Here is a 27258-nt window from a genome sequence, read left to right as displayed (position 1 = left end):
TCTCTGGATTTTGATTTCATTTTTATTCTGACTTCCCTTTATCCCCCTTCCTTCTCTCCAGAGGCAAAAAAAGTTTGTAATTGGCTGTCACTAAACACAACATCACTTTGGTCTCTTTTGTCATATGGTAACTCACATTCTAAGAATGTCTGTTTAGATAGAATTTCCTCTAAACAGCCATTTAGGTTGCTGGATAACATGAGACAGGCAGGATGAAAAACAGATTCCTGTTATCAAGTTGCAAGTACCTTATGACTCCATGCTTCCTTGTTACAATTAGATTTGTGTGAGCTTCAATATTTCCTTGTTTCAATTACATTTCTGCTAGCCTTGGGTCTTCCTTTTTACAATTAGATTTGTGCGAGCTTCAATACTTGTTACAATTAGATTTCTGCTAGTTTCAATACTTGTTCCAATTGAGGGTCTGGTTTAGCTCAGTGGGCTAGACAGCTGGTTTGTGATGTAGAACAAGGCCAGCAGCGCGGGTTCAATTCCTGTACCAGCTGAGAATTCTGTTCTCTCTCTGTATACCCAAACAGGTGCCGGAATGTGGCGACTAGGGGATTTTCACAGTAACTTCATTCCAGTGTTAATGTAAGCCTACTTGTGACAATAAACATTGATATTAATTAGATTTGTGCTAGCTTCAATTCTTGCTACAATTAGATTTGTGCTTGTTTCAATACTTCCTTGTTACAATTAGATTTGTGCTTATTTCAATACTTCCTTGTTACAGTTGGATTTCTGCTCGCTTCAATTCCTCCTTGTTACAATTAGATTTGTGCTTGTTTCAATACTTGTTGCAATTACATTTCTGCTAACTTCAATACTTCCTTATTACAATTCGATTTCTGCTAGCTTTAATTCTTCCTTGTTACAATTAGATTTGTGCTTGTTTCAATGCTTCCTTATTACAATTCAATTTCTGCTAGCTTTAATTCATCCTTGTTACAATTAGATTTGTGCTTGTTTCAGTGCTTCCTTGTTACAGTTAGATTTCTGCTAGTTTCAATGCAAAAGTCAAATGACACATTTTCCAGTTTGACTTTGATCCCGTTGCTGTGATGTGGAAATAATGGTCCAAAATAATTGTGGCTGAAGGGAGCAATGTGGTCCCGTTTGTTCATTTGATCTTGATTTATATCAATGCTGCAGGCAAGAGAACAGCTCTACCATGTCGAAAGGCCACCAGTACTGAATGGCAAACTTGTCCTTCAACAGATACACTGTAAACAACTCGGATAATACGATAGGTAACACCATTTTAATGGCACAGATAACCTCTTTTTCAACACTTTAATAACCATGTTTTCATGTCATATTTTAAAAAAAAATAAACTACTATTTCCATTGTCCAAGAACTAGATAGTATATGGGGGTAATGTCACTGGACTATGGGTGGCATGGGTTCAAATTCTCTGATCATTTTCCGCTTGTTCCACATGTGTTTCACGCAGCACCGGTGCTAGCCCGCCACCGGTACCGGATTCGATGAGGGCTTTACGCCGATCTTCCTGTTGTGAAACACCGCGGTTCCTCCAGTTGGCGTCGGCACTCGGAAACGGGGAATCCAGCCCTTTGGCTTTGCTGAAGGAGAGATGAGAGTAGAATTGGCAGTACGGTGTAAAGAAGGAGCTTTCTCTTGGCCACTTTGTGTTACAAAACTTCAAGAAGAATCCGTTTTCTCGTGTTCCGGCTCCATTTGCATTGGGGCACAGCTTAGTTATTTGTACATTTTCAGCAATGTTTCCCACGTCTGTTTCCACGTTTGTCACGGCCTGTTGGTCAAGAGATTTTGCAGGCCAGTTGTATGAAAACAACATGGTTGACCCACAGGAGTGAGCTGACTCCGCTCTCCCACAGCCACAATAAATACTGGCCTGAATCTCCATTCGCAAGCGTTTAAAGTACACACTGCCTCTGCTTACATGGAGCAAATGGATCCCAGTTCAGGCGGTCCTCTCTCCTCTCTCCTCTCCTCTCCTCGCAGACTCATCTCGCTCTGCTATGTGAAGTGAGGGGACGGACAAGGCAAATCAAGCAGCAGTGGTCAGGTCATGTCAAACTTGGCCTTCAAGGACCAATAAATTTTGAAAGATAGGGAGGATGGAGATTGGGAACTTGCTGTTAAGAGAATCAACAGTGTAAGTGACATGCTAACGCTGTGTGGTGTAGTTCATTTCTGTTCCTGATCCTGTCATTTGTTTTCTTTTTAAAAATAAATTTAGAGTGCCCTATACATTTTTTCCAATTAAGGGGAAATTTAGCGTGGACAATCCACCTGCACTGCACACCTTTGGGTTGTGGGGGCGAAACCCATGCAAACATGGGGAGAAGGTGCAAACTCCACACGGACAGTGACCCAGAGCCGGGATCGAACCTGGGACCTCGGTGCCGTGCGGCAGCAGTGCTAACCACTGTGCCACCGTGCTGCCCCTGATCCTGTCATTTTGAGTGAAATCTAAAGCTGCTAGAAGCTTGATAAGCACATTAGGTGGAAAGGGACAAAGGGCTAATCTGATGGGGTTGGTGGAGATTCATGCGGGTCTAGTAGCAGCCTGGTGGGCTGAGTGGCCTACTGCTCTGCTGTAATTTCTACCCAACCTCTCATTCCTGGTTGTTGTCAGAGAATCAAAAAATTAAATTGGCCGTCAAATTACCCTGTGCAAAGATTAACTTAAGATGTCAAAATTCCTCAGGTTACAATTTAACTGAAGCGCAAACCAGGTTCCTCCATCAATTATGGGTGGAAGAATTCCGCACCAATGTTGTAAGCATCCGTCTGCCAAAATTCAAAGTATAATTTCACGCTCATGGAGTTTTGAAGCATTTATCTCTCCATTCAGCTACGCACCATATAGCAATGTCACGGAGCAGTGTATCTGGATTTTATTTTTGTCTTTTTAATGGATACCTTGCTTTTCTGAGGACAGTGAGTCATGTGGAGACCAGAGGTGCCTTTCTGGCACATCACTTTTGGCCCTTCACCTTCAAGTAGGAGCCAAGGCGGTTGGAGTTAGCTGAGCAGACTGTTTGACTGCAATGATCTTCCCTCGGCTTGTTCAAAGAGGTCATTGGATCACAATCAGGGGAGGAAACCAGGGTCGATGTTTATTAACTCCCTCGCCTGGAGATACAGATACCAATTTGATGCTCTTTTACCCTAACTGAAGTCATTGTTCTATTTTTAAATCACTAGAAGTCAAAAGGAGACATGACTGGCCGGCATGGCAGGCCATGAGTGTTAAATCTGTCAAGGGCTGCAGACTGAATGTGTTCGCTTGTTTGACCATTAGGCAGGGTTGTCAATGGTGAATGGGATACTTTGAAGGTGTGGTGGGGAGGGGGGGGGGGGGGGGGGGGGAGGTGCTGGCGTGTTAAAACTTGCAGCTGTCCATGTGCCTTGAATAGCTGCCTAGATACCCATTCCCTCACCAGCAAAGCACTCTTGCATTCTACTGTCTGCATTCTCAAGCTGAAGGGGGCTGCGACACGCCTGAATACTTCATATGTCACCCCTTCACAACAGGAAAACATGGAAGTGGTGATTTCTCTTGGCGATCTGCTGGTCATGAAGTGTGATATTTCTATGGTGATGTGGGCCACTTGTGAATGGGCTGACACCCTGCGATAATTTTAACTCTGGGCGATGTCTAAAATGGGAGCTATCGCACGGGCTGCCCATTCTATATTCCAGCTGAACTATGTTTTATTGGAGTGAAAGATAGAAGCTGTGGTTTGTTGACCTGGCCAAGGATGTTATGATGTAGCTTGAATACTCAGTTGGAAGTTGAGGGTGGGACTTTGCCATCTATATATGGATCAGTACTACTGTCAAGATAAATAAAAGATTTCAATGACTGGGACTTTCTCTTCATGCCAAGAAACTGATAGATGTACTTTAATGTCCAAATTTAAATGTATTTTTTTTCTGACACATCAGTGAACTTCTCACCTTCTGCCAATAAATGTCAGGAAGGTTCATGGACAATCAAAGAGAACCAGATTTTTCCCACAATTTGAGGGATTGTTTAAACACATAGCAGCATTGCACTTCTCCCCGTTAACACTTGTCATTTCTTAACCAGCGTGAAGATGGACTTGGGGAGGGAAGTCACAAAATAAATCAATATTTGCACTGCCAGTCACTCTTTGTCTGTCTCAGCTTTCAGCTCCAGATTTAGGAAAACGAGATAAATCACGTCGCCGATTTCCACCTGGGATTTGGGCTTCCAATAGCGAACTGGCTGTTGCATAGTTCTGAGCAGCAACCAAAACCTGTCTGCAGACTATTTGGCGATGCTGCGGGGGAGGGGCAGATAAGGATGGACCTCACCACTGAGGGAAATTTTACCCCCCCGCCTTAAGTGGACTTCACTTGAACTTCATGCCAAGCAGCAGTGTTGAGTGGCGGGTGGGGTCTCTGCTCACTAAGCTTGTGTAGTTAGGGGTAAGGGGTCAATGGTTAGCTGTGAGGATCAAGGCTGTAGGGTTAGCGGTTGGAGGAGTGGGACCCAAGCTGTCTGTTGTGTCCACCATAAGGATTGATACATACTGAAGGTGGATCCTAGACTGTTGTCATCTATGGAGATGGCACAGGCAGCGCATGTATCAACAATGTGAACAGTGCAGACAGGAGGTAAAACTCATTTGGGGGGATTTCGGAGCTCTTCAGAATATGTTGTTCTTTTGGTATTTTCTAAGCTCTCTAATCAAATGCCTTCCTGTAGAAACTCGCTCCTTCCAGGTAGCTCTGAGCATCTCCCAAGTTTGGGCAGGAGTGCTACCGTGATTTGCAATGGAAGGGATCCCAGCAACCCTGTTATGTCAGTCGGACCCTTTACTGCAATGAACAACTGGTGGGAATATTTCTATTTATAACAGCGGTTCCACAAAAATAGATGCCTCAACCCTGCAGAGCATGCTGGGCACTGGGAACATCAGAGTTCAGGAAATCGGAGATGGGCAAAAACAAGGCAGCTAAGACCCATGGGTGTGAGCTCTGTAACACTGCTGGAGTCAGTACCCTGCCGGATGGACACCCTTTGATTGGGGTGCACCGTGCCTCCGGCTGCATTTAGAACAGTACACACAGCACCCTGTGTTTGGAAGGTCAGTTGCGTTCCGTCCGTGTGTGCGTCAGAAGCGTGACATCAAATTGCCATATCAGCTGATTTGATGCATGGCTTGCAAAATTGGATCACGCAGGTCCATTCAATATCTTCATTTGTCACTCACTGACAAATGTTCACATGGTCAAGAGGATCCCATCACTATAGTTATTTAAAGGGCCAGACACCAACTCGGAGGTTTGAACTAACTTGTGCAATTGTTAAATTTCTGGAAGTACTTTGGAGTATTTAGATGTTGGGTGTGAGTCCTGAGTACTCAGAACTGGTGATGGGGGTATGGCGCATTGAGCAGAGTGAAGGATTGATGTTGTGGTGTGAGTGACCAGTATGTAACTGTATGTACTCAGTATGTAACCAGTATACAGGCAGCTAGCAGCATCTCCCTTACACTGAGTGCAGCTCCCCTGCAAGAGGAACAGACTGACTGCATAATGTGCTGTCAGCACCACCGACTAGCTACCTAGTGAGTGATGTGTGTGTATATGTGTAAAGAACTACCGGAAAGGTAAATCATATGTAGACAGGATAATGATTGGGAATTCTTGCAAAACTACCCCATGTTGAAGTGTCTGAAGGGGACATGTTTGTCCTCTTGAAATCAAAAACAGCTACAGAAATCCCGATTAAAGAATCAAACTCCTAGCTTTTGGTCCGTCACAGTTGATCTGATCTCCGCTACAGTCTTGGCCAAGCATCTTAGAATAACAGAGTACCTGTGCTCCAAGGGAAGCATTGTTTGTATGACAGCTCAGGTCTCCGATCTCCGCAGTCAATGTCACAATGATTGTTGACATAAGTTAAGTTCCAGGTTTTGCAGCTTGCGATTTTTGCAACTTCGGGCCTCAATAATTGCAATCCTAATGAGCTTGCCAACCAGACTTTTCTTTGAGAGGAGAAAGTGATCAATCGGTTACATTTTTTTTTACAGCTTTTATTTACACATTCCTCTTTGCACTGTGTGGTGTTCATTGACCCACTGTACACTTTCAAGAACCAATTGGCAGGGAAGTACTCGATCATGGCATGGGGGCCTGAGGATGTGGGTGGAGAGCAGAACATGACATGGGGCCTAAGGATGTGTGTGGAAGGTCATGTAATTTGTCACACCAGGCATTAAGGGGGCATTTTAAACTTGCCTTTTAAAAAGACCCCTTCATGGGCGGGATTCTCCTGCAATTGGTGGGATATCCCGACACCGGCGGCAAGAACGGCGTGAACCACTCCGGCGTCTGGCCAACCGGAAGTTGCGGAATCCTCCGCACTTCCAGGGGCTAGGCGGGCGCCGGAGCGATTGGCGCCTTGCCAACCGGCGGGGAAGGACCGGCGCGAGTTGGCGTATGTGAAGAACCACAGGCGTGTTTCCTGCACATGCGCAGGAAGGTTCTTCTCCATGCTGACCATGGCGGAGCCCTACAGAGGCCGGCGGGGAAGGGAGTGTTGCCACGGTGCAGGCCCTCCCGCAGATTGGTGGGCCCCGATTGCGGGCCAGGCCACCGTGGGGGGCCCCCCGGGGCCAGATCGCCCCGCACCCCTGCCCGAGGACTTCAGTAGCTGGCCTACAAGCCAGGACCCGCCGTGATGGACCATGTCCATTTCACGCCGGCGAGACTGGCCAGAAACCGCTGGCCACTCGGCCCGTCGGGGCCCGGAGAATTGCTGGGGGGGGGGGGGCTGCTGCCAACGGCCCCCGACCGGCGCGGCATGATCCTGCCCCGCCCAAAAACTGGTGCCAGAGAATACAGCAGCCGGCGTCAGAGCATTAGACAGGGACGGGATTCACGCCGCCGCCCGGCCGGGGGGGGGGGGGGGGGGGGGGGGGGGTGGGTTGGAGAATCCCGCCCCATGACTCTGCTGAGGAGCCATGAATCATGTCTCTTTCAAAACCAGGACTATCTGTATGAGATGCCCACCTCCACAATGAAGCGGATTCCTCCGCCCTTTGAAAGACACTCCTGAAATTCGAACAGTCTGGAAATGGGGTGGGGAATCCTGGAATCGGCACCTGACTGCCGTTTTTAAAGGACTCCTGAGTCAACCTAACTCAGTGAATGTCCAAGCTAACGTGTTCCCTCACAAAACCTATGGCACGTGTCAATTGTATATTAATGAGTAGGGTGGAGGCTCATTGCATTCATTTAGGTGTTGGGCATTCAGGTTGAAAGCATGGGGTGGGATTCTCCATTGGCTGACGCTGGAATTGCGAAACGCGATTGGGCGGAGAAGAGGTTTCGACACCAAAATCGCGGGCGGGCTCCGATTTGACACCAACACACTGTTCTCCGTCACCTTGACAGCGGCGTCAACGCAGTCCGGAATGCACGTACAGTAAACACCGTCTGCATGACCTTAGCGGGCCTGACCTGGTATTCTCCGGGGCTTCCGCGATTCTCCGCCTCCTGTGGGCCAAGTTCCTGATGGCGCGGTTCACTTGTGCTTTTAAAAATCGTAAAACTGGCATTGTGGCTGCTGAGGGAGAGAGAGGGGGTACGGAAAGCTTCCAACAACGCTATAGTTTGCTGACAGTTGTGTCGCTTGCCAGGGGGCTTCTGCCAGGGCCGGGGGGGGGGGGGGGGGTAGGGTAGAGGAGCGGTGGCCAGGAGGTGGGCTGTGGGGTTGGGGTGGATGGGCACAGAGAGCCATTGCCGCACCCGGCAAGGCAGCCACGTAGCTGTGCACACCACTGACAGCCCACTGTGAACTTAGGGCCACGGGTCATATAGGTGCCCCCCCCACCCCCAAGGTGCCTGCTGGCCCCGGCCGACCCATCAGGGGGATGGGCGCACTCCCACACAACCAGTGCCATCGTGTTGGCTGGGATGAGTGTGTGTGGGGATTGTAATGTGTATATGCAGCTGCAGCTTGTCAGCCTCCCGAGTGTCAATCACGGACCCGGCGAATTCCACTCCATTTTTCATTGGAACCGAGTGTGTTCCACGTGGCACCGGTGCTAGCCCCTCCACAGTTGCTGAATCAGTGCAGGTCCACCGCCAATTTTGCTGTTCTGAAAGTCCACAAATTCTGCCCCGGTGTCAACATTATTCTCGGGAACGGAGAACCCCGCCCATGTTCTTTGAATTGGATTTGCATGATATGCAAATGCCTTGCAAATTACGTGCACGGTGGCACTGGTTAGCGCTGCTACCTCACAGCGACAGGAACCTGGGTTCGATTCCGACTTTGGGTGACTGTGTAGACTGCACATTCTTCCCATGACTACGTGGGTTTCCTCCGGGTGCTCCGGTTTCTTCCCATAGTCCAAAAATGAGCAGGTTAGATGGATTGGCCAAGATAAATTACACCCTAATGTCGAAAGGTTAGATGGGGTTATGGGGATAATAATAATAATCTTTATTATTGTCACAAGCCGGCTTACATTAACACTGCAATAAAGTTACTGTGAAATTCCCCCAGTCGCCACACAGACGCCTGATCGGGTACACAGAGGGAGAATTCAGGATGTCCAATTCACCTAACAAGCACGTCTTTCTGGACTTGTGGGAGGAAATCAGAGCACCCGGAGGAAACCCACGCAGGCACGGGGAGAACATGCAGACTCGGCACAGACAGTGACCGAAGCCAGAAATCAAACCTGGGATTCTATGATTCTATGTTATGCATGTCTCCATGAAAACGTGTGATGTGTTTTAAAAAGTAGACCTCAGCTCTGCCCGTTACCACTTAGCTATCTGAGTTATAACAGCAGGTGCTGCTGTGGGGTTTAGTGGGTTTTGCTATTTAGTGGGGTTTGCTCTTGCTGTCTACCTCATGCTTTATCTTCGTTCACTCAATTTTCTGTCGCTGTTAAGAATCAACCAATGATTTTACATCCCAAATTGTTATATGCAGCTTTAATCGAACCCTGTGCTGTCCATATCCATCTCCCTCATCAATGCACTACCCAATAAACACTTCATTAAAACAATGACACAAGACGTCGTGAAGTTTTTTGCCACAGTCATTTTGATGGGTATATAAATGGCAGGCTCAGCTGTTGCCGTCCAAAATTATAAATACCTCAGTAAGTCATTTTGGTCAGTACGTACGAGGTTACTTCTGGGAGGAGCAGAACTGAAAGGGTGCCCCATTCTGATAGATTTGAAAGAGGCAAGTATCCCCCTCTTTTCTGGGGAAAAAAAATGTTTTTGCATCCTTCTGATGCACAAGGTCTCTCTTCCTAATCTCTTGTTTGTTTTGGGCTTGGAGGCTGAGTTAACAGAGCAGGAACTTCATTATAATGCTTCTGCTCTTGGATAATGGAGATTGACTGGCTTTCTCTGGGGTGAATCCCCAACGTTGAGATAAGCTTATGGGATTCTGATAGCTGATGGGTCGAGCAATACCACTGCTGTGGTCTGAATCTTCTGACTTCTCATGAAGAAAGTTCTGCGTTATATCAGGTGACCATGCCCTCTTGTTAACTCAGTGGGCATCAGCACAAATTTAGTAAAAGGCAAATTAACATACTTTTCAATATATGCACCTTTTCAAAGTTTCCTGTGCTTTTGTGTTTAGTTTGTGATTCTCCCCTTTTAAGTACCTTCCCAGCTGGGCGCCACTCCACTGGTAAAAGATTGGTCAGTCACGCTGCTTCTCGGACCTCTGCTTCAAGTTGGTTACAGGGTTTCGTGCACAGATTTGTTTTGGTTTGATTTTCTCTCGGTTCAAGGGAGTATTTTTGCAATTCCCCTGAGGACACTGTAAACTCCTCGCAGTGTGGGGAATTGTAAAGTTAAGCAAAAAAGGTAAGACGTATATTTGTGCAAAATTAAGAAGGACACCTTTTGCCCTGTTTATCCAGGAATTGGATGTAAATGTGACCATTTTCATTTTCAGCCCGTGGGCGGGGGTGTCAGCTGTGTGGTATTCTCCGCAGTGCTGTTTGCAGTCAAAGTTCCTGTTTAAAAGGCCCATTTATTCTCTGCAGGAAGCTACATTTCAGAAGGATGAGCTCATCTGTTTCACGAGAGCTGCAATGTCCGCAGGTATTTGGCCGATCCATATCGCGGGAATCTGTGGAGAGCTCCTCGATGGAGGACTTTTGGAGTGAAGTGAGGAGCATTAAGGAGAGCCGTCAGCATGGACAAGAGGAACAGAACCTGGTGGAAGCCAAGACACCAGATGGTGAGTGACAGCGAGCCTCCTAGTCACCAGTGAGGTGTGACGTTTAATCCATTACAAAACTGGCCTGATGATTTCTAAAGCAAAACCCCTTTCAACACCATGTATGTGGCCATTATATAACTGCAACTAGCACTGGATTACAAACTGTACAGTTTGACGTGTAGACAGAAAGGTGCTACAATAATGAAATGCCAAGGCCCATTAGCATAGCATCATTAACAAGGGGCAAAGTCTGAGTGATTCATTGGAGTGAGCAATGTATCAGATTACTCCTGTACATTCTCTGTTTTATTATTAATGTATAGAAATGGTGGGACTAAATTGACTCCTGACTATTGCATATGTTAAAATGCGAAATTGCACCATGTGACAGCAATTGTCACGAAGCAGTTTTTGGTACTTACAGGTTAAGTATTTTAAGGCCATTTGCCTACTTTCTGCCACTATAACCGAGGCAATTGCTCATGACTGGAACGAGCTCATTGGCTACAATGTGTCATTTTGACTAGAAAGTGTGTGTTCTTGCACTCGTCTTGGCCGTGTACCGCTCTAAAATGTGGTATAAACCTACACGTGTATCAGTGCAACGGTTATGTTCTCTGATGAACTCACTGCTCCAATGTGATGCATGCTGTGGCAATGTAGGCCACAAAGGATGCCAGTTTTAAATTCTCTTCAGTGCTGAGTTTACTAATCTCAGACTCGGCAAAATGCAGTTAAAGGGAAGCTAGGTAGGCTCAGCAGGGAGAAAGGAAATGATTTTGGGGTTGGATGATGCAGGGTGGAAGGGCGCTCTAATGAGGCTGAATGGCATTTTTCTGTACTGTAAACTCCATGTGGTGGTAGGGCTATGAAATTTGCCTAAGCAGCAAGAGCATTTGGACCAGTTGCACTGCCCAGTTACCATCCACTGACTTCCTTTTTTTTTGGAAAATATTTTATTAAGGCATGTATGATTTTTAACAACAAATTTCAAGAGGGAAAAAAACAACAGAACAGATAACACCAACCAAACCCAGCTAACGTGGCTTATATACAAAACTCCCCAGTCCCCCTTTCCCACTAACTATTCCCCCCATCTACTGACAGCTTAGTTTTCCCCAACGAAGTCAATAAACGGCTGCCACCACTGGGCAAACCCCAGCATCGATTCTCTCTGGGCAAACTTGATCTTCTCGAGCCTGAGAAACACGGCCATGTCACTAACCCATACCCCCGATTTTGGGGCTCTGAGTCCTTCCACGCCAATGAGATCCGTCTATGGGCCACCAGGGAGGCAAAGGCCAAAACATCAGCCTCTCTTGCCCCCTGGAATCCCGGATCTTCCACCCGTACCTTCAATACCGTGGACATGACATTGGCAAATCCTTGCCAGAATCCTCTAAGCTTCAGACACGCCCAAGACATGATTTGGGGGCCCTCCCGCACAGTGCCCACACCCCTTCAAAGAACCTGCTCATTCGGGCTGGTCATATCTGCCCTGTGAACCACTTTGAATTGTATCAGGCTAAGCCTGGCATACGATGAGGGCACATTAAATCTAATCGGGCCATCTTCCCACAATCCCACCTCTAATTCCTTCCCCAACTCTTCTTCCCATTTTCGCTTGACCTCCCCTTTCGGGGTTCCTTCCCATTCTATGAGTTCTTTATAAATTTCTGAGACCTTCCCCTTCTCCATTCCCGTTTTGGACACTGTCTTGTCCTGTATCTCCTGGGGCGGTAGGTGCGGAAAGGTTGAAATCTGCCTCCGGGCACGGGAAACGATAACAAACTTGGCATCTACAGGAACAGAGAGCAGGGAGAATCCAGGCGAAAGATGGGACGAACGGCTAAAGCGGAGGTGAGCGCGAGACGACAACGGCAGCGAAATCCGTCTGGGAGAAGCAAGTGACAATACAAACACCAGACCCGTTCGACTACTGCCCTCTGTAATTGTTTCTCCGGCACCCAAATGTGTATCTACTTCCCCAATCTTCCCCCACTCCCAAACAGATCCCTACTTTTGTGTTGTAAATAATATTGCCAATTGTGGAGAGTTGCTGCTGTTGAGCTGGTGCATAATACCGTACCAGTTACTTTATTTTATTTTTTATTTCTTTTTGATTACTACTTTGTTTTTGGTGTGTTTGTGTGTGGCCTTCTCTTCTCTCTCTCTCTCATATATATATATCTTATTCTGTGCACATAACGGTAAATATACTTTGTTCAAAAACCCAATAAAACACATTTATATAAAAAGAGGAAAGTGTTACTTTCACAAATACTTTGAAAATCTTAGATACAGAGGGGTGAGAGGAGGCTTGCATGGAGCATAAGCAGTGGTATAGACGAAGGCTGGATAGTCCTGTTTCTGTGCTGTAAATTCTTAGACAGCACCTTCCAAATGCCCCATTCCTACCACCGAGAAGCACAAGGGCAGCAGATACATTGGAACACCACAACCTGCAAGTTTCCCTCCAGGTCGCTCACCAGCCTGACTTGGAAATATAGCTCCGCTCCTTCGCTGTCACTGGGTTAAAATCCTGGAACTCCCTCCCCAACAGCACAGTGGGTGTACCTACACAAACATGGACTGCTACTTTCTGAAGGGCAATTAGGGATGGGCAATAAATGCTGGCCTAGCCAGCGATACCACATCCTGCGAAAGAGTAAAATCCAATTCTGTGTAGTTATACGGATGGTGACTAAATGCCTGTTTATTTCTTTTTTTTAAAATAATTTTTATTGAAAGAGTTTTTCCATACAAACATTTACCCCTACTAATTTTTTAAATTATTTACAACACAATCCCTCTAGGCAAATATCCCTCCCTCGCCCGCCCTCTCGCGCGCACCAGTCCTCCCCCCCCCCCCCCCAAGCAACAACTTAACAAACAAGGCAGCCTACAGTTTCAGACATGAGCAGCGAGCAGACTTGCCCGCGTTACAGTCGTGCATGTCCCCCCACGACCCTTGCTGCCCCCCCTCCCCTCCCCCCCCCCTCCCCTCCCCCCCCCCCCCCCCCCCCCCCCCCCCCCGGGTTGCTGCTGCCACGACCCCGAACGTCTATCTCTGATCTAAAAAGTCAAGGAAAGGTTGCCACCGCCTGGAGAATCCCTGTACCGACCCTCTCAGGGCAAATTTGATCCTTTCTAGCTGAATATAGCTAGCCATATCGTTAATCCAAGTTTCAACGCTTGGAGGCCTCGCGTCCTTCCATTGAATTAATATCCTTCGTCGAGCCACTAGGGACGCAAAGGCCAGTATTCCGGCCTCCCTAGCCTCCTGTACCCCCGGTTCTACCCCGACCCCAAAGATCGCAAGCCCCCATCCTGGTTTGACCCTGGACCCCACCACCTTCGACACCGTCCTTGCCACCCCCTTCCAGAACCCTTCCAGCACCGGGCATGCCCAGAACATATGCACATGGTTCGCTGGGCTTCCCAGGCCTGTTTATTTCTAAGGTTCTCCTTTATCCTATTTCTTTGCTCGGCCTCCTGGTCAGATTGTTGGATTTTCCAGCTTAATAAATGTGACCTTATGTTGCCTTTGCAGAGGGGGAAATGGAAGCAGAGTGGCTGCAGGAGGTAGGCCTGTCCACGCTTGTCTCGGGCTCGGCAGGAGAGGACGGGATAGCTCTGCTGTCCACACTAACCCGGGCTCAGGCTGCAGCTGTCCAGAGGCGACTGGACACGTACACCCAAACTACCAGGAGAAAGAACAAGCAGCCAGTCCGAGATGTTCGAGATGTATTTGGTCTCGCTGACCCACCGGTGAGTAACAAGCAAGACCCACTTGCATTTATATATCTCTTTCTTTCACAACCTCAGGATCTCCCACAACAGGGGCAGCACACTTTGCTAGCACTATGGCTTCACAGCGCCAGGGTCCCAGGTTCGATTCCCCACTGGGTCACTGTCTGTGCGGAGTCTGCACGTTCTCCCCATGTCTGCGTGGGTTTCCTCCGGGTGCTCCGGTTTCCTCCCACAGTCCAAAGACGTGCGGGTTAGGTGGATTTGCCATGCTAAATTGCCCTTAGTGACCAAAAAAGGTAGGAGGGGTTATTGGGTTACGGGGATAGGGTGGAAGTGCGGGCTTAAGTGGGTCGGTGCGGACTCGATGGGCCGAATGGCCTCCTTCTGCACTGTATGTTGTATGTATCTAGCACTTTCCAGCTAATAAATGTTGCAACGTGGGAAATATGGTCGCCAATTTGAGCACAGCACGCTGCTACAAACAGCAATGACCAACCAAGTAATTTGAGTTTAAGGAAGTGGGTTGAGGGATAACTATGGGACAGGACATTACGAATGACTCCCCAGTTCTTTAATGCCACGGAGTCTTTCGCATCCAAGCTGAGGAGGCAGGTCGGGCCTAGGTTTCATGTTTTTGAAGCATGGAACCTGTCAATGCTGCACTTCATTCGACCCATCCTGTCAGCCCCAGCTCTCCGAATGGGCATTTTAGGCAGGCAACCAATTTACTCGAGGGAAGCAGTTGGCCATTTTATAATGAGGCTCTCAGTTTTCATTATAACAGCCATGAACTCAACCCCAGACTAAAATCCAGGGTATGCACTGCAAGAGCAAGTAAATTGTAGTGAATATTTCTAAAATACTGGTTAGGCCTCAGCTTGGACTACTGTGTTCAATTTTGGGCAGCAGACACTTGGAAAGATTTGAAGGTCTAAAGGAGGGTGCAGAGGGGGAGGCAGTGAGGTAATGGTATTGTCACTGGGTTAGTAATCCAGAGACCCAGAGAAATGCTCTGGGGACCCAGGTTCAAATCCTGCCGCTGCAGATGGTGAAATTTGAATTCCATAAAAAAAATATGGAATTAAAAGTCTGTCGATTGGTATAAAAACCCATCTCGTTCACTAATGTCCTTTAGGGGAGTAAATCTGTAATCCTTCCCTGGTCTGGCCTACATGTGACTCCAGATCCACAGCAATGTGGTTGACTCTTAACTGCCCTTTCAAGGACAATTAGGGATGGGCATTAAATGCTGGCACAGCCTGCAATGCCCAGGTCCCATGAGCGAATATTTAAAAAAAGACGACAATTACTAAAATGATCTCGGGATGAGGGACTTCAGTTGCATGTGGTGAGACTGGAATCCGCTTTGTAAGGCCTCCTGAGGTGGTTAAAGGAAGATTTGACAAAGATATCTAAAATTATGAATGGGTTGATAGAATTAATAAAGAAAAAACAGTTTCAGGGCAGCACGGTGGCGCAGTGGGTTAGCACTGCTGCCTCATGCGCCGAGGTCCCAGGTTTGATCCCGGCTCTGGGTCACTGTCCGTGTGGAGTTTGCACATTTTCCCCGTGTTTGCGTGGGTTTCGCCCCCACAACCCAAAGGTGTGCAGGGTAGGTGGATTCGCTGCACTAAATTGCCCCTTAATTGGGAAATATGAATTGGGTGCTCTAAATTTATTTTTTTTAAATTTAAAAAGAAAAACAGTTTCCCGAGACACAGATTTAAGGCGATTGGCACTGGAAGACAGCATGGGGAAACTTTCCTTCACAGAGAGTTGTTAGAATAGGGAATGCACTGCCCCAAAGTGTGGTGGAAACAAATTCATTAGAAACTTTCAAAGAGGCATTGCAAAATTATTTGGGGGTGAGGGGTTGTGGAGTTACAGGATTATAGGGAGTGGGCGGGGGATTGACTTTAATTGAGTAGCTCAATTAAGGACATAATTCCTGATTCTGCCACAACGCGACAGCTGTAACACCAACCTGAAGAAAAGCACAGGTGTGGTTTTCTTTTTGAATAAATCATCGAATTCGTTCAGTACAGTGAAGGGACTAGGAACACGGGAAGCAGAATTATTCCGGATGGCAACTTTGATTAGTCTTTAGGAAGCGACCTGTCTGGGTCGTTCAGACTAATATAGAGAAGCCTGCCTTATGGGAGCCTCAATACTGTTTACAAAACAAACAGAAACAGAGACCCATTAACACTGAAGTAAACTAAATGTTTTTGACAATGTTCGCAATCTCAAAGTGTATGAGTTTGATACTTTTGCCTCCTTGAGGCTCTCAGGAGCGTAGCTGTTGAACCTGGAGACTTGCAGAACCCACTTACCCACCTACCTTATTATAATAACAGCAGCACTCAGAACCTTTGGCCGGGAAGTTGGCCTGCTGGTTTTGTTATATCCCGACCTCTTTGTTGCTCTACCCAATTGTAGTGCCTCGACTCGCCTTCCAAGGAATAAGTTGCCTCCTTTTTTCATCCCATTAAGGATGACCCACCTCACACTTGGCTATCCTGAATTTCATTGGGTGTTCATTTGCCCGTTCTGCCAGTGTGTTTGTGGCTTCCTATATTTTGCTGCAATCCCCCACATGCACAACTTATATCCCCTGAGTTGACAGCACCAGCAAATGTTGACACTGGCCTTCCGATTTCCGAGTCTCGACTGTTTGTAAATATCGTGAATCTTGAAAACTTCAAATCAAGCAGCACAATGTCTCCAGTATAAATTTCCGCAACATCTTCTGAAAATGTGCGTGATCTACCGGCCAGGTTGCGTCTGAAGGTCAGCACGGCACGGCGCAAAGTGGCTGGGAGTTGCCGGGAGACGCTGCTCCCAGGATCTACCCGGGTTGCTACGCCTCGCGGGATTATGTTAGATCTTGTGAGATGCCGCGATGTGAATCCTGCCCATTGTGGGCGGCCATCACCTTCTGACAAATCTGCGTATTAGAGCGAGACTGCTAGTCTCTAATATGCAGTTCCCTGAGGTAACCGAGGCGATGGTATCTCACCCCTTCGCCTCAGAGACCCCGGGAGAGCACCGTTCAGTACAAGTCCCCATAAACGGGGACCAGGTGGAACTGCACTTGTGGGGCTCTTTCAGTAGATTGGAGAATGCCAGGTGCTTGCCCTCTGAAACTGCTGATGCCAGCCTGGCACTGCCAGTATGGTACCCTTGTAGTGCCATCCTGGCATGCCAACTGGCAGGGGCACTGCCAAGATGCCAAGCTGGTATTTTTTGTGAGGCGATGATCTGGCCGGGGAGTGCTCTGCGTGCGTGTGGGGGGTGCAGGGAGGGGGGCCCGGGAACAACCCCCCCATACCACCATAGTGAGTTGAGGCTAGGGAGTGGTTCAGGGTTGAGTTACGGGCTCGAGGGCCACTGGCCAGATGGACGTTAGATAGCAAAGTGTTTGTCAGTGCTCTGAGCACCGGAAAATACCCAGTTAATGCCCTACGCTATGGGACTCTGTCCCTGTTTGGATAAATCACGCCTGACCTATATTCCTAAAGCCCAGAATCGTGATTCTATTTCAGAGCAATGATGTTTTCTGTGCCACCTAAAGAAAGCAACTTAGATGGTGACTTTCATAACCTCCAGACACCTCAAAAGATTTAGAGCCAATAGTCCCTGTTGTGATTAAGGAAACCTAATCTACACACAGTCTGCCAGATGGGGCCCTTACACAACTTTGTATGATTTCTACTCTATTCCCTTGGTAAGGCAACTTCCTATCTTGTTTCCAGCTTTAACTGCAGCACTGGACTGATTAGTTTCATAGTTTTATCCACTGGAAATCTAAAACTCTTTCTGGAAAAGCTTCATCAAAGACATTTTTGCCCACAATGGGCACTTCATGCAATGTGGCAGGACAAGATCATTAGCAATGAAAGAGAAAGAAAAGACTTGCATTTATGTTGCACCATTCATGGATGTTTGAAAACGCTAACCGCCAATGAAGTACGTTTGAAGAGTCATTGTTATATTGTGGGTGACATGGCAGCTATTCTGCATACAGCAAGGATTCACAAACGGCAATGTGATAATGAACAGATAATAAACATGAGGGAAAAATATTGGCAAGGCAGCAGGGAGAACACCACTGTGCTTCTTCAAAAATAGTACCATGGAATCTTTTGCGTTCTGTCGAAAGGGGGTCTCGGCTTAACATCTGATCTGAATGTGCTGACAACACTAGCACTCCATGCTAATCAATTCTGCTGGACTGGACATGTTAAAATGGGGCAGTGTTTTATGAACTGTGGATGGCAGATGAAGGCAGGGCAGACAGAAATAGGCATGACAGGGATACACTGTAGATTCACCGGATGCAGTGATTGACCCCGAGGAAATCCTAGCCCCTGACAGAGAGCGCTGGCGATCTGAAGTGAGAAAAAATTCAAAGGACGTAAAATGAACCAGATTGGAGGCTAGATACGAGAGACAGAGCAATCGATAATATCAGATCAACAGAACACTCCCCACTGCCTGAAAGGTGGTTCAGGTTTGTGGTAGACATTGGGCTGGTTTTTACAGTCGACTGCAGGCAGGTTTGTAGCAGGGTCATCCCGCGGGTGCCTGTCCCACCACCGACCCACCCACCTTGTCTACCCTTAGGAGGGATTGGAAATCTTGCCCTGAGCCACTTCATGCTCCTCCGAGTGCCAAATAGCTGCAGGCAGCCATTGGAGGGGGATGGATTTCCATAGAATCCCTACAGTGTAGAAGGAGGTTATTCAGCCAATTGAGTCTGCACGAACCCTCGGAAAGATCACTCTCCTTAGGCCAACTCCCACGCACTATTCCCGTAACTCTGTGCACTGATCATGACCAATCCACTTAACCCACACATCTTTGGACTATGGGAGGAAACTGGAGCGCCTGGAGGAAACCCACGCAGATGTTGGGCAGGGGGAAGGTGCAAACTCCACACAGACAGTCACCCAAGGCTGGAATTGAACCTGGGTCCCTGACGTTGTGAGGCAGCAGTGCCAACCACTATGGCACCGTGCCGCCATCATTATGGCAACATTCTTGGGGGCAGGGCAGTAAACTTTATAGCCAATTAAATCTTGTCCATTATCTATCACAGCCAGACCAGCATGGTAATTCATGCACCGATAAGCCATAGATTCTGCTCCCTGCGTTATTGGCACTATCATTGCTTGTACCTTTGCAACTGTTCAGTTCCTTAAAAGATCATTTCAGCAGGTTGAATTTCATATTAACCTTGGATGGAATTCTCCCCTGCCCCTGACAACAGGGTCACTAGTGTGTGCGTGCGTGCGTGCGTGTGTGTGTGTGTGTGTGTGCGGGCGCGCTCCCAACCCATGAAAGAATATAAATAAAAAGGAAATAGAGCAGCAACAGAAATAGTAGAAAGACTTGGTAAGAGAGATGGGCAGCCAGGAAAACACAACAAACAACATCAAGGAAAATCAATGTGCCACTGGGATGATGTAAATGGGTGGTTTAGTGTCGAAGAAAATCTGATGCATGTCTTTCTAAATCACCCAGACTACTGGGAATCCCTTTTAGTATTAACCAGGCAGCAGAACTAGTTGATGTCAAGGAACTCTCGTCAGTGACAGACATTTGGTTGCTAACTATTTGATTGTACTCTCCTGGAGGTGGAGGAAGTGTGATCTTCAGGCCCGATTTTAACACTGGTTGGGAGTCATGTGGGTGGGAGTTTGGCAAACTGTCCCAACCTCACCAGTGTGCCAGTGGGTGGTTACTGCATTTCCAAAATGGCATCTGGAACTCTGGTAAAGGTGGGCTTTGTGATTCTGGGCTGATGGTGACATACCACCTTCATAAGGAAATATATTTTGAAATCTCTGTCCACAATTATGATGCAAAAATATCTGGAATGCCAACACAGGACAGCTAGAAATTGTATAGAACGGTGTTGTGGTTAGGCAGTGGCGTGGGCTGATTAATGAGGGTGCCACCCTGAATAGCAATGGGCAGCGTATTGGCTGACCCTGGATGTGACCTTGGTTCATGGTAGGGGCTGATATCAGAAACTGTGGGCGCACTGATTTCAATGGCTACTGCCATCAGGAATACTGCATTCAACTCAGGACACTGTTGCCTCAGGATGGGTATATTGGGTATGGAGCAGGTTGGCCAGGATGATACTGGGACTAAAAGTGTTAAACTGAGAATAGGTCGCATAGACTGGCCTTGTATTTCTTTGGATGCAGAAAATTGAGAGGCAATCATTTTTATCCTTTTAATTTTTTTTTATGGGTGGTAGGGTATCACTGGCCAGGACCAGGATTTGTTACCCAGTTGAATTGAGGGGCTTGCTGAGCCATTTCAGAAGGTAGTTAACACATTGCTGTAGGTCTGGAGTTATTTAAAGGCCAGAGCTGGTAAAGACAGATTTCTTCAACACTAGAGGACATGAATGCATCAGATAGGTATTTACCAACAACCAATGATAATTTCATGGTCTGGTAACCAATATTGGGGCCTACCTTCTCAATACCAGATATTATTATTATTAAATTTAAATCCTGCCAGCTGTCAAGGTGAGATTTGAACCTGCGTCCCGAGATTTCACATGTCCTCCCGCTTCAAACCTTCCAGCGAGGGAGGCCCAGCCCCATCTCCAATAAATGATAAGCTTAGGAAGTGAATGGAAATATCGAATCATCGATGTTTACGTGTATTTGTGCAGAGCGGGTCTGTTTCTCTTCGAAATGCCCACTCAACTGTTTCAATTATTGTAACACATTCATTGAGCATCTTGCACTTCCTAGGTTTCATTCAGCAATAACTATGCGCTCTCTATTCCTGATTATTGTTGGCCACTTTCGCACGATTTATTAAGCTGTATGCTGACAGCAATTTCCAGACTATAATGTTACTGATTGGCTACCCTAAAATGAAATAATTTCCAATGAAAGATTAATCTGCTGAAACATAATTGGAAACATTTTCCACCCATCATTCAAATTAAGTAACAAAATGTTCTTGGAGTGAGAGCCTTTTGTATTATGATCACAGGCTAACATACGATATGCAATGACTCAGAAGTTGGCTATTGAATGGAACTCTGTAAATAATGTGCATAATTTGTGACCGGCCTGAACACATGGTCCTATTCCATTTGTTTTATGAAGGCCTAACCAATGGCGGACTTGTGGTTAAAATGAAACTTATTTGCCTTTACCAAGTCTGTGAACTTGTAGGCTGAGCATTGGCGTCCTTGTACTGTTTTCAATGGGTATGAGGATGCAAATATGCAGCATGAAAACATCTGAATGGACTCTTCGATTACTTTGAGCCAACCAATAATAAATGTAGGCTTTCGTTCCAATTCTCTTCCCACGCTTTGTGACTCACAGAATCGTTGCTTCCAGAGCTATTTCTAGAAAAGATCTCTTGAGGCTTACAGCTTGAGGGATTCCGCTCCACATCAAACATGGCTGCCCAGGAGGTCAGGCTGGACCCTATGGTGGCAATCTTTGGGGCTTCGGAGGAGGCGGAGCTACTGGAGGGGAAGGGGACTGGGTGGAGGCCTTCTCCTCTCTGACTACCCAATGAAGGGTCTGCTGAATTGGAGGTCGGATAAGGCGCCGGGGGTGGCAGCCTGGCTGGGGGCCCTGTATGACTTTCTCCAGCTGGAGAAGATTAAGTTTGAGCTGAGGGGGGTCAGAAGATGGTTATGAGGTGAAGTGGAGACAGTTCATGACCTTATTTAAGGTGCTGTTGGTCGCAGGGGGGACGGTTTGAAAGGGGGGAGACTCTTAACTGCCTTGATGCACTGTGTATCTTGTTGATGTTATGTATGTTTGAAATAAAATATCTTTCTTTTAAAAAAAAAATGGCTACTCAGGAGCCTCTCCTGCTCTTATTCCCGCTATTTTGGAAGGATTTTTCAGATTGGCACTTGTTATAAATTCCTTGACCATCAAGTTCTGGGGTGAGACTTGAACTGGGATCTACTGGCTCAGAGGCAGGGACGCTACTGACCGCGCCACAAGACCTCCTAGGCTTTTGTAGACATCCTTTTAACATGGAAAAACGTACCAAGATCTAGAAAGGCATAATCAGAAATAATTGAATGTTGAGCCAAAGAAGGTGTTATTAGGAAGGGTGCAGTGGGTAGTGTCACTGTCTGAGCCAGAAGCTGTAAGGGCGGCACAGTGGTTAGCACTGCACCAGGGGCCCGATTCAATTCTGGCCTTGGGCAACAGTCTGTGTGGAATTTACATGTTCTCCCCGGGTCTGTGTGGGTTTCCCCCAGGTGCTCCGGTTTCCTCCCACAGTCCAAAAATGTGTAGGTTAGGTAGATTGGCCATGATAAATTGCCCCTTCGTGTTTAAAGGTGTGCAGATTAGGTGGGGGGATGGAGGAAGTGGGCCTAGGTAGGATCGGTGCAGATTTGATGGGCTGAATGGCCTCCTTCTGAACTGTATGACCTGCTATAAAGTTCAAGTTCCACTCTGGAACTAGATAGCCACGGTAGTTGTGTTCATTACATAGTCAAACAGGCTGATTATCAGCCTATAAATCCTGTCCCTGTGACAGATGGCAGGTTGTAAGAGTGGGAGAGTTTCCTGTTCAGCCATACTGCAGAAGGCAATGACAAGCAACTGCAGGACCTTGTCAAACATAATCATGGCCAACCTAAATCAGAATGGAAGTCTATGGTCACCAATTTTTTTTTAGGTCCAGGAAAGGCTGCCACCGCCTGAAAAACCCTTGTACTGATCCCCTCAGGGCAAATTTCACCCTCTCCAATTTAATGAACCCCGCCGTATCCGAGATCCAGGCCTCCACGCTTGGGGGCCTCGCATCCTTCCACTGGAGCAAGATCCTCCGCCGGGCTACTAGGGACACAAAGGCCAGGACCCCGGCCTCTATCGCCTCCTGCACTCCCGGCTCCACTGCAACCCCAAATATTGCGAGTCCCCAGCCTGACTTGACCCTGGATCCTATCACCCTCGACACTGTGCTTGCTACCCCCTTCCAAAACTCCCCCAGCGCTGGGCACGCCCAAAACATATGGCCGTGGTTCGCTGGGCTCCCCGAGCATGTAGCACACCTGTCCTCGCCCCCAAAGAACCTACTCATCCTCGTCCCGGTCATATGAGCCCTATGTAGCACCTTGAACTGTATGAGGCTAAGCCTCGCACAAGAAGAGGAGGAGTTCACTCTTTCCAGAGCATCCGCCCACGTCCCCTCCTCAATCTCCCCATCCAGCTCCTCTTCCCATTTACCCTTCAGCTCCTCCACCGAGGCCTCGTCTACCTCCTGCATCACTTGGTACATGTCCGAAATCCTCCCCTCTCCAACCCACACCCCCGAGAGCACCCTGTCCTGGACCCCACGTGGGGGCAACAGAGGGAACCCTGCCGCCTGGCAAACGCCCTAACCTGCATGTACCTAAAAATGTTCCCCGGGGGGAGCCCGAATTCCCCTCTAACTCACCCAGGCTCGCAAACTTCTCGATACAAACGGGTCCCTCAACCTCCTAACACCTGCCCTGTGCCAACTCAGGAACCTGCCATCGATTCTCCCTGGGACAAACCGGTGGTTCCCCCGTATCGGGGACCCCATCGAGACCCCCACCTCCCCCCTGTGCCGTCTCCATTGCCCCCAAATTCTGAGGGTAGCCGCCCCCGTCCCAGTGCCTCCCCATCCTTATCCCGAAGGCCTTTTTTTTAGGAGGGTCAACAGGAGTATTACGGGATTTGTATGGGCGCACAGGACCCCGAGGGTGAGAAGGGTGACCAAGCAGGCCAGCAGCACAGTTCGATTCCCGTACCAGCCTCCCCGGACAGGCGCCGGAATGTGGCGACTAGGGGCTTTTCACAGTAACTTCATTGAAGCCTACTCGTGACAATAAGCGATTTTCATTTTTCACCACCGGGTCGTGGTATACCTCGTTGGAGGGAGTGACAATGGCGCCGTTACCAGCGCCTCCAGGCTCGTGCCCACACAGGACGCCATCTACATCCTCTTCCATGCTGCCCCTTCCCCGTCCATTACCCACTTACGAACCATCGCTGCGTTGGCAGCCCAATAGTGCCAACAGAGGTTGGGCAGCGCCAGCCCCCCTCATCCCTGCCCCGCTCCAAAAACACCCTTCTCACCCTCGGGGTCCCGTGCGCCCATACAAACCCCGTAATACTCCTGTTGACCCTCCTAAAAAAGGCCTTCGAGATAAGGATGGGGTGGCACTGGAACAGGAACAAAAACCTCGGGAGCTCCGTCATCTTGACTGACTGCACCCTGCCCGCCAGCGACAGCGGCAACATGTAGCAGGGTAGCATGGTGGTTAGCATAAATGCTTCACAGCTCCAGGGTCCCAGGTTCGATTCCCGGCTGGGTCACTGTCTGTGTGGAGTCTGCACGTCCTCCCTGTGTGTGCGTGGGTTTCCTCCGGGTGCTCCGGTTTCCTCCCACAGTCCAAAGATGTGCGGGTTAGGTGGATTGGCCATGCTAAATTGCCCGTAGTGTCCTAATAAAAGGTTAAGGGGGAGGTTGTTGGGTTACGGGTATAGGGTGGATACGTGGGTTTGAGTAGGGTGATCATGGCTCGGCACAACATTGAGGGCCGAAGGGCCTGTTCTGTGCTGTACTGTTCTATGTTCTATGTCCCATCTTTTAAACTCTTGCTCCATTTGCTCCACCAGCCTTGTAAGGTTAAGTTTGTGTAGGGCCCCCCAGCTCCTGGGCACCTGGCACCTAAAGCTCCTCTCCGCCCTTTTTAGTGGGAGCCTACCAATCCCCTCCTCCTGGTCCCCCGGGTGCACAACGAATAGCTCACTCTTACCCAGGTTGAGCTTATACCCTGAGAAGTCCCCAAATTCCCTGAGAATCTTCATCACCTCCGGCATTCCCCCCACTGGGTCCGCCACATATAGCAATAAGTCATCTGCATAAAGTGACACTCGGTGCTCCTCCCCACCCCGCACCAGTCCCCTCCAGTTCCTCGACTCCCTCAACGCCATGGCCAGGGGTTCGATCGCCAACGCAAAGAGCAAGGGGGACAAGGGACACCCCTGTCTCGTCCCTTGGTATAACCAAAAGTACTCCGATCTCCTCCTATTCGTGGCCACACTCGCCATCGGGGCCTCGTATTACAACCTCCATCCATCCGACAAACCCCTCCCCAAACCCAAACCTTTCCAGCACCTCCCACAAGTACCCCCACTCAACCCTATCAAAGGCCTTCTCCGCATTTAGCGCTACCACTATCTCCGCTTCCCCCGCTACCGTCGGCATCATTATAACATTCAAGAGCCTCCGTATGTTGGTGTTCAGCTGCCTTCCCTTCACGAACCCCGTCTGATCCTCGTGGATGACCCATGGCACACAGTCCTCTATCCTTGTGGCCAAGATCTTCGCCAACAGCTTGGCGTCTACATTTAACAGCGAGATCGGCCTGTATGATCCACACTACAGGGGGTCCTTGTCCCGCTTAAGGATCAAGGAAATCAGCCCCAGGGGCAAAGCCCCCCCCCCCTCCTTTGCCTCATTAAAGGTCCTAACCAACAGGGGACCCAGCAGGTCTGCATACATTTTATAGAATTCGGCCGGAAATCCATCCGGCCCCGGCGCCTTCCTCCTCCAGCTCAATCGGCGCCCCCAGTCCCTCCACCTGCCCCTCCTCCACCCTCGGGAATCTCAGCCGGTCCAAGAAGCGGTCTATGGTCACCAATGCATGGTACCTAAAGAGTGAAAGAGAACAATCAAAAGACTTGGCCATAGAAGTGAGTTTTCAGCAGGAACTATAGATGATGGTTTTAGCCTTCTCGTTGTCAATCCGTAAATGCAGTGTTTGGGGTAGTAATAGGTCGTATATACCACAATGGCCCAATCACCCATTGCTTAAAGCATTGCTCAGTTGGGCTCAGTATTTGAAAAAGCAGTCAGTGCTCTCCTCCTCAATTTTTCCAGTGATTCTTCCTGAAAGAATCTTGCCCAAGTGTGAATGTTGGGAAAGGACCAAATTGCCCCACAAAGCTCATTAGCTAGGAATGTGGCTGGCCAAGATATCAAGGGGCTGCTGAAGAGACATTCACTGCCAGCAGCAGAGACTGAGAGAAGCAATGAGGTAACCTGACAAGACCCTCAGAATGGGAACATATCCAGACTGAAACAGGCCGAGCAAGCAGCGGAACTCGAGCTTCGACGCTGCGAGAATTAAAGTTGTCACGTGCCAGCTTCCCTTCACCACACAGCCAGTTCCAGTGTCTCTGATTTCACTTGGTCTACTGGGTATAACTGTTGTTAGCTCTTGGTGTGGGTTCTTTAACTTCCTGTGAATGGACATTCCATCCATGGGGAAGGAAAAAGCTGAGATTGTACTATTGTACGCTCCCGCTACTTGAACCTTGACAGAACCAAATCTATCATTTAGAACCCAATGGACAGGACACAGTGGATGACGACTTTCACACAAGTTGAATAAAAATAAAAATGGAAACTAATAATGTATTTATTCTAAATCGTTTGTGTAATCACACTGCCAAACTGACAATAGGTCCTTTATTCCTTCATGGGATGTGGGTGGTCTTGCAAAGGCAGCATTTGTAACCCATCCCTAATTGCCCTTGAGTGGAACATTTCACAGGTCAACCAATCGCTGTGGGTCTGAGGTCGAGGGTAAGGAGAGCAGATTAGTTCCCTAAAGGGACATTTGGGAACATGACAATTGTTCTGGCCACCATTACTGAGACTAGCCTTATACAATTCCAGATGTTTTGCTTGAATTCAAATTCCACAAGTTGCTGTTTCAGGATTTGAACCCATGTCCTCAGAACACATGGGGCCCAAGGCATTATGAATGGAGGCAGGGAGTACTGGAGCAAGGAAGTTGTCACGAAACTGTGTAAAATTCTGGTTCAGTCTCAGCTGGAATATTGCGCGAGGACCGCTTTTTAGGAAGGATGTAAAGGCTTTAGAGAGGGTGCAGAAAATATTGATGGGAATGATTCTAGAAATGAGGAATGCTAGTTGCATGGATAACGTGGAGAAGTTGTGGATGAAGAGAAGGTTGAGAGAGGAGATTTGAGCAAAGTGTTCAAAGTCATGAGGGGGCGGGACAGAGTGGATCGCGAGAAACTGTTCCCATTGGCGGAATGTACAAGAACCAGGGGACACCAATTTAAGGTGATCAGCAAAAGAACAAAAGGTGACATAAGGAAAAAAAGGTCTCACTCAGCGAGCGGGTAGGCTCTGGAAGAGAGCCTGGTGCAGAGGCAAGTTCAATTGTGGGGTTCAAAAGGGCATTGGG

General features: G+C 48.1%; 1 protein-coding gene across 5 annotated transcripts in view; it reads left to right on the top strand.

Annotated features, from left to right (window-relative positions):
* The window catches only part of arhgap28 (Rho GTPase activating protein 28), a 221860-nt gene that overhangs the window by 127047 nt on the left and 67555 nt on the right, over positions 1–27258 (top strand). For all 5 annotated transcript variants that reach the window (XM_038808723.1, XM_038808724.1, XM_038808727.1 and 2 more), the window contains 2 exons: positions 10057–10253; positions 13789–14006. In XM_038808723.1, coding sequence (XP_038664651.1) covers positions 10057–10253; positions 13789–14006 — 415 coding nt within the window. The remainder of the gene's footprint in view (positions 1–10056; positions 10254–13788; positions 14007–27258) is intronic.

Source organism: Scyliorhinus canicula, chromosome 10 (assembly GCF_902713615.1).
Source record: "Scyliorhinus canicula chromosome 10, sScyCan1.1, whole genome shotgun sequence".
NCBI lineage: Eukaryota > Metazoa > Chordata > Chondrichthyes > Carcharhiniformes > Scyliorhinidae > Scyliorhinus > Scyliorhinus canicula.
This window is presented reverse-complemented; position numbering and strand designations above follow the sequence as displayed.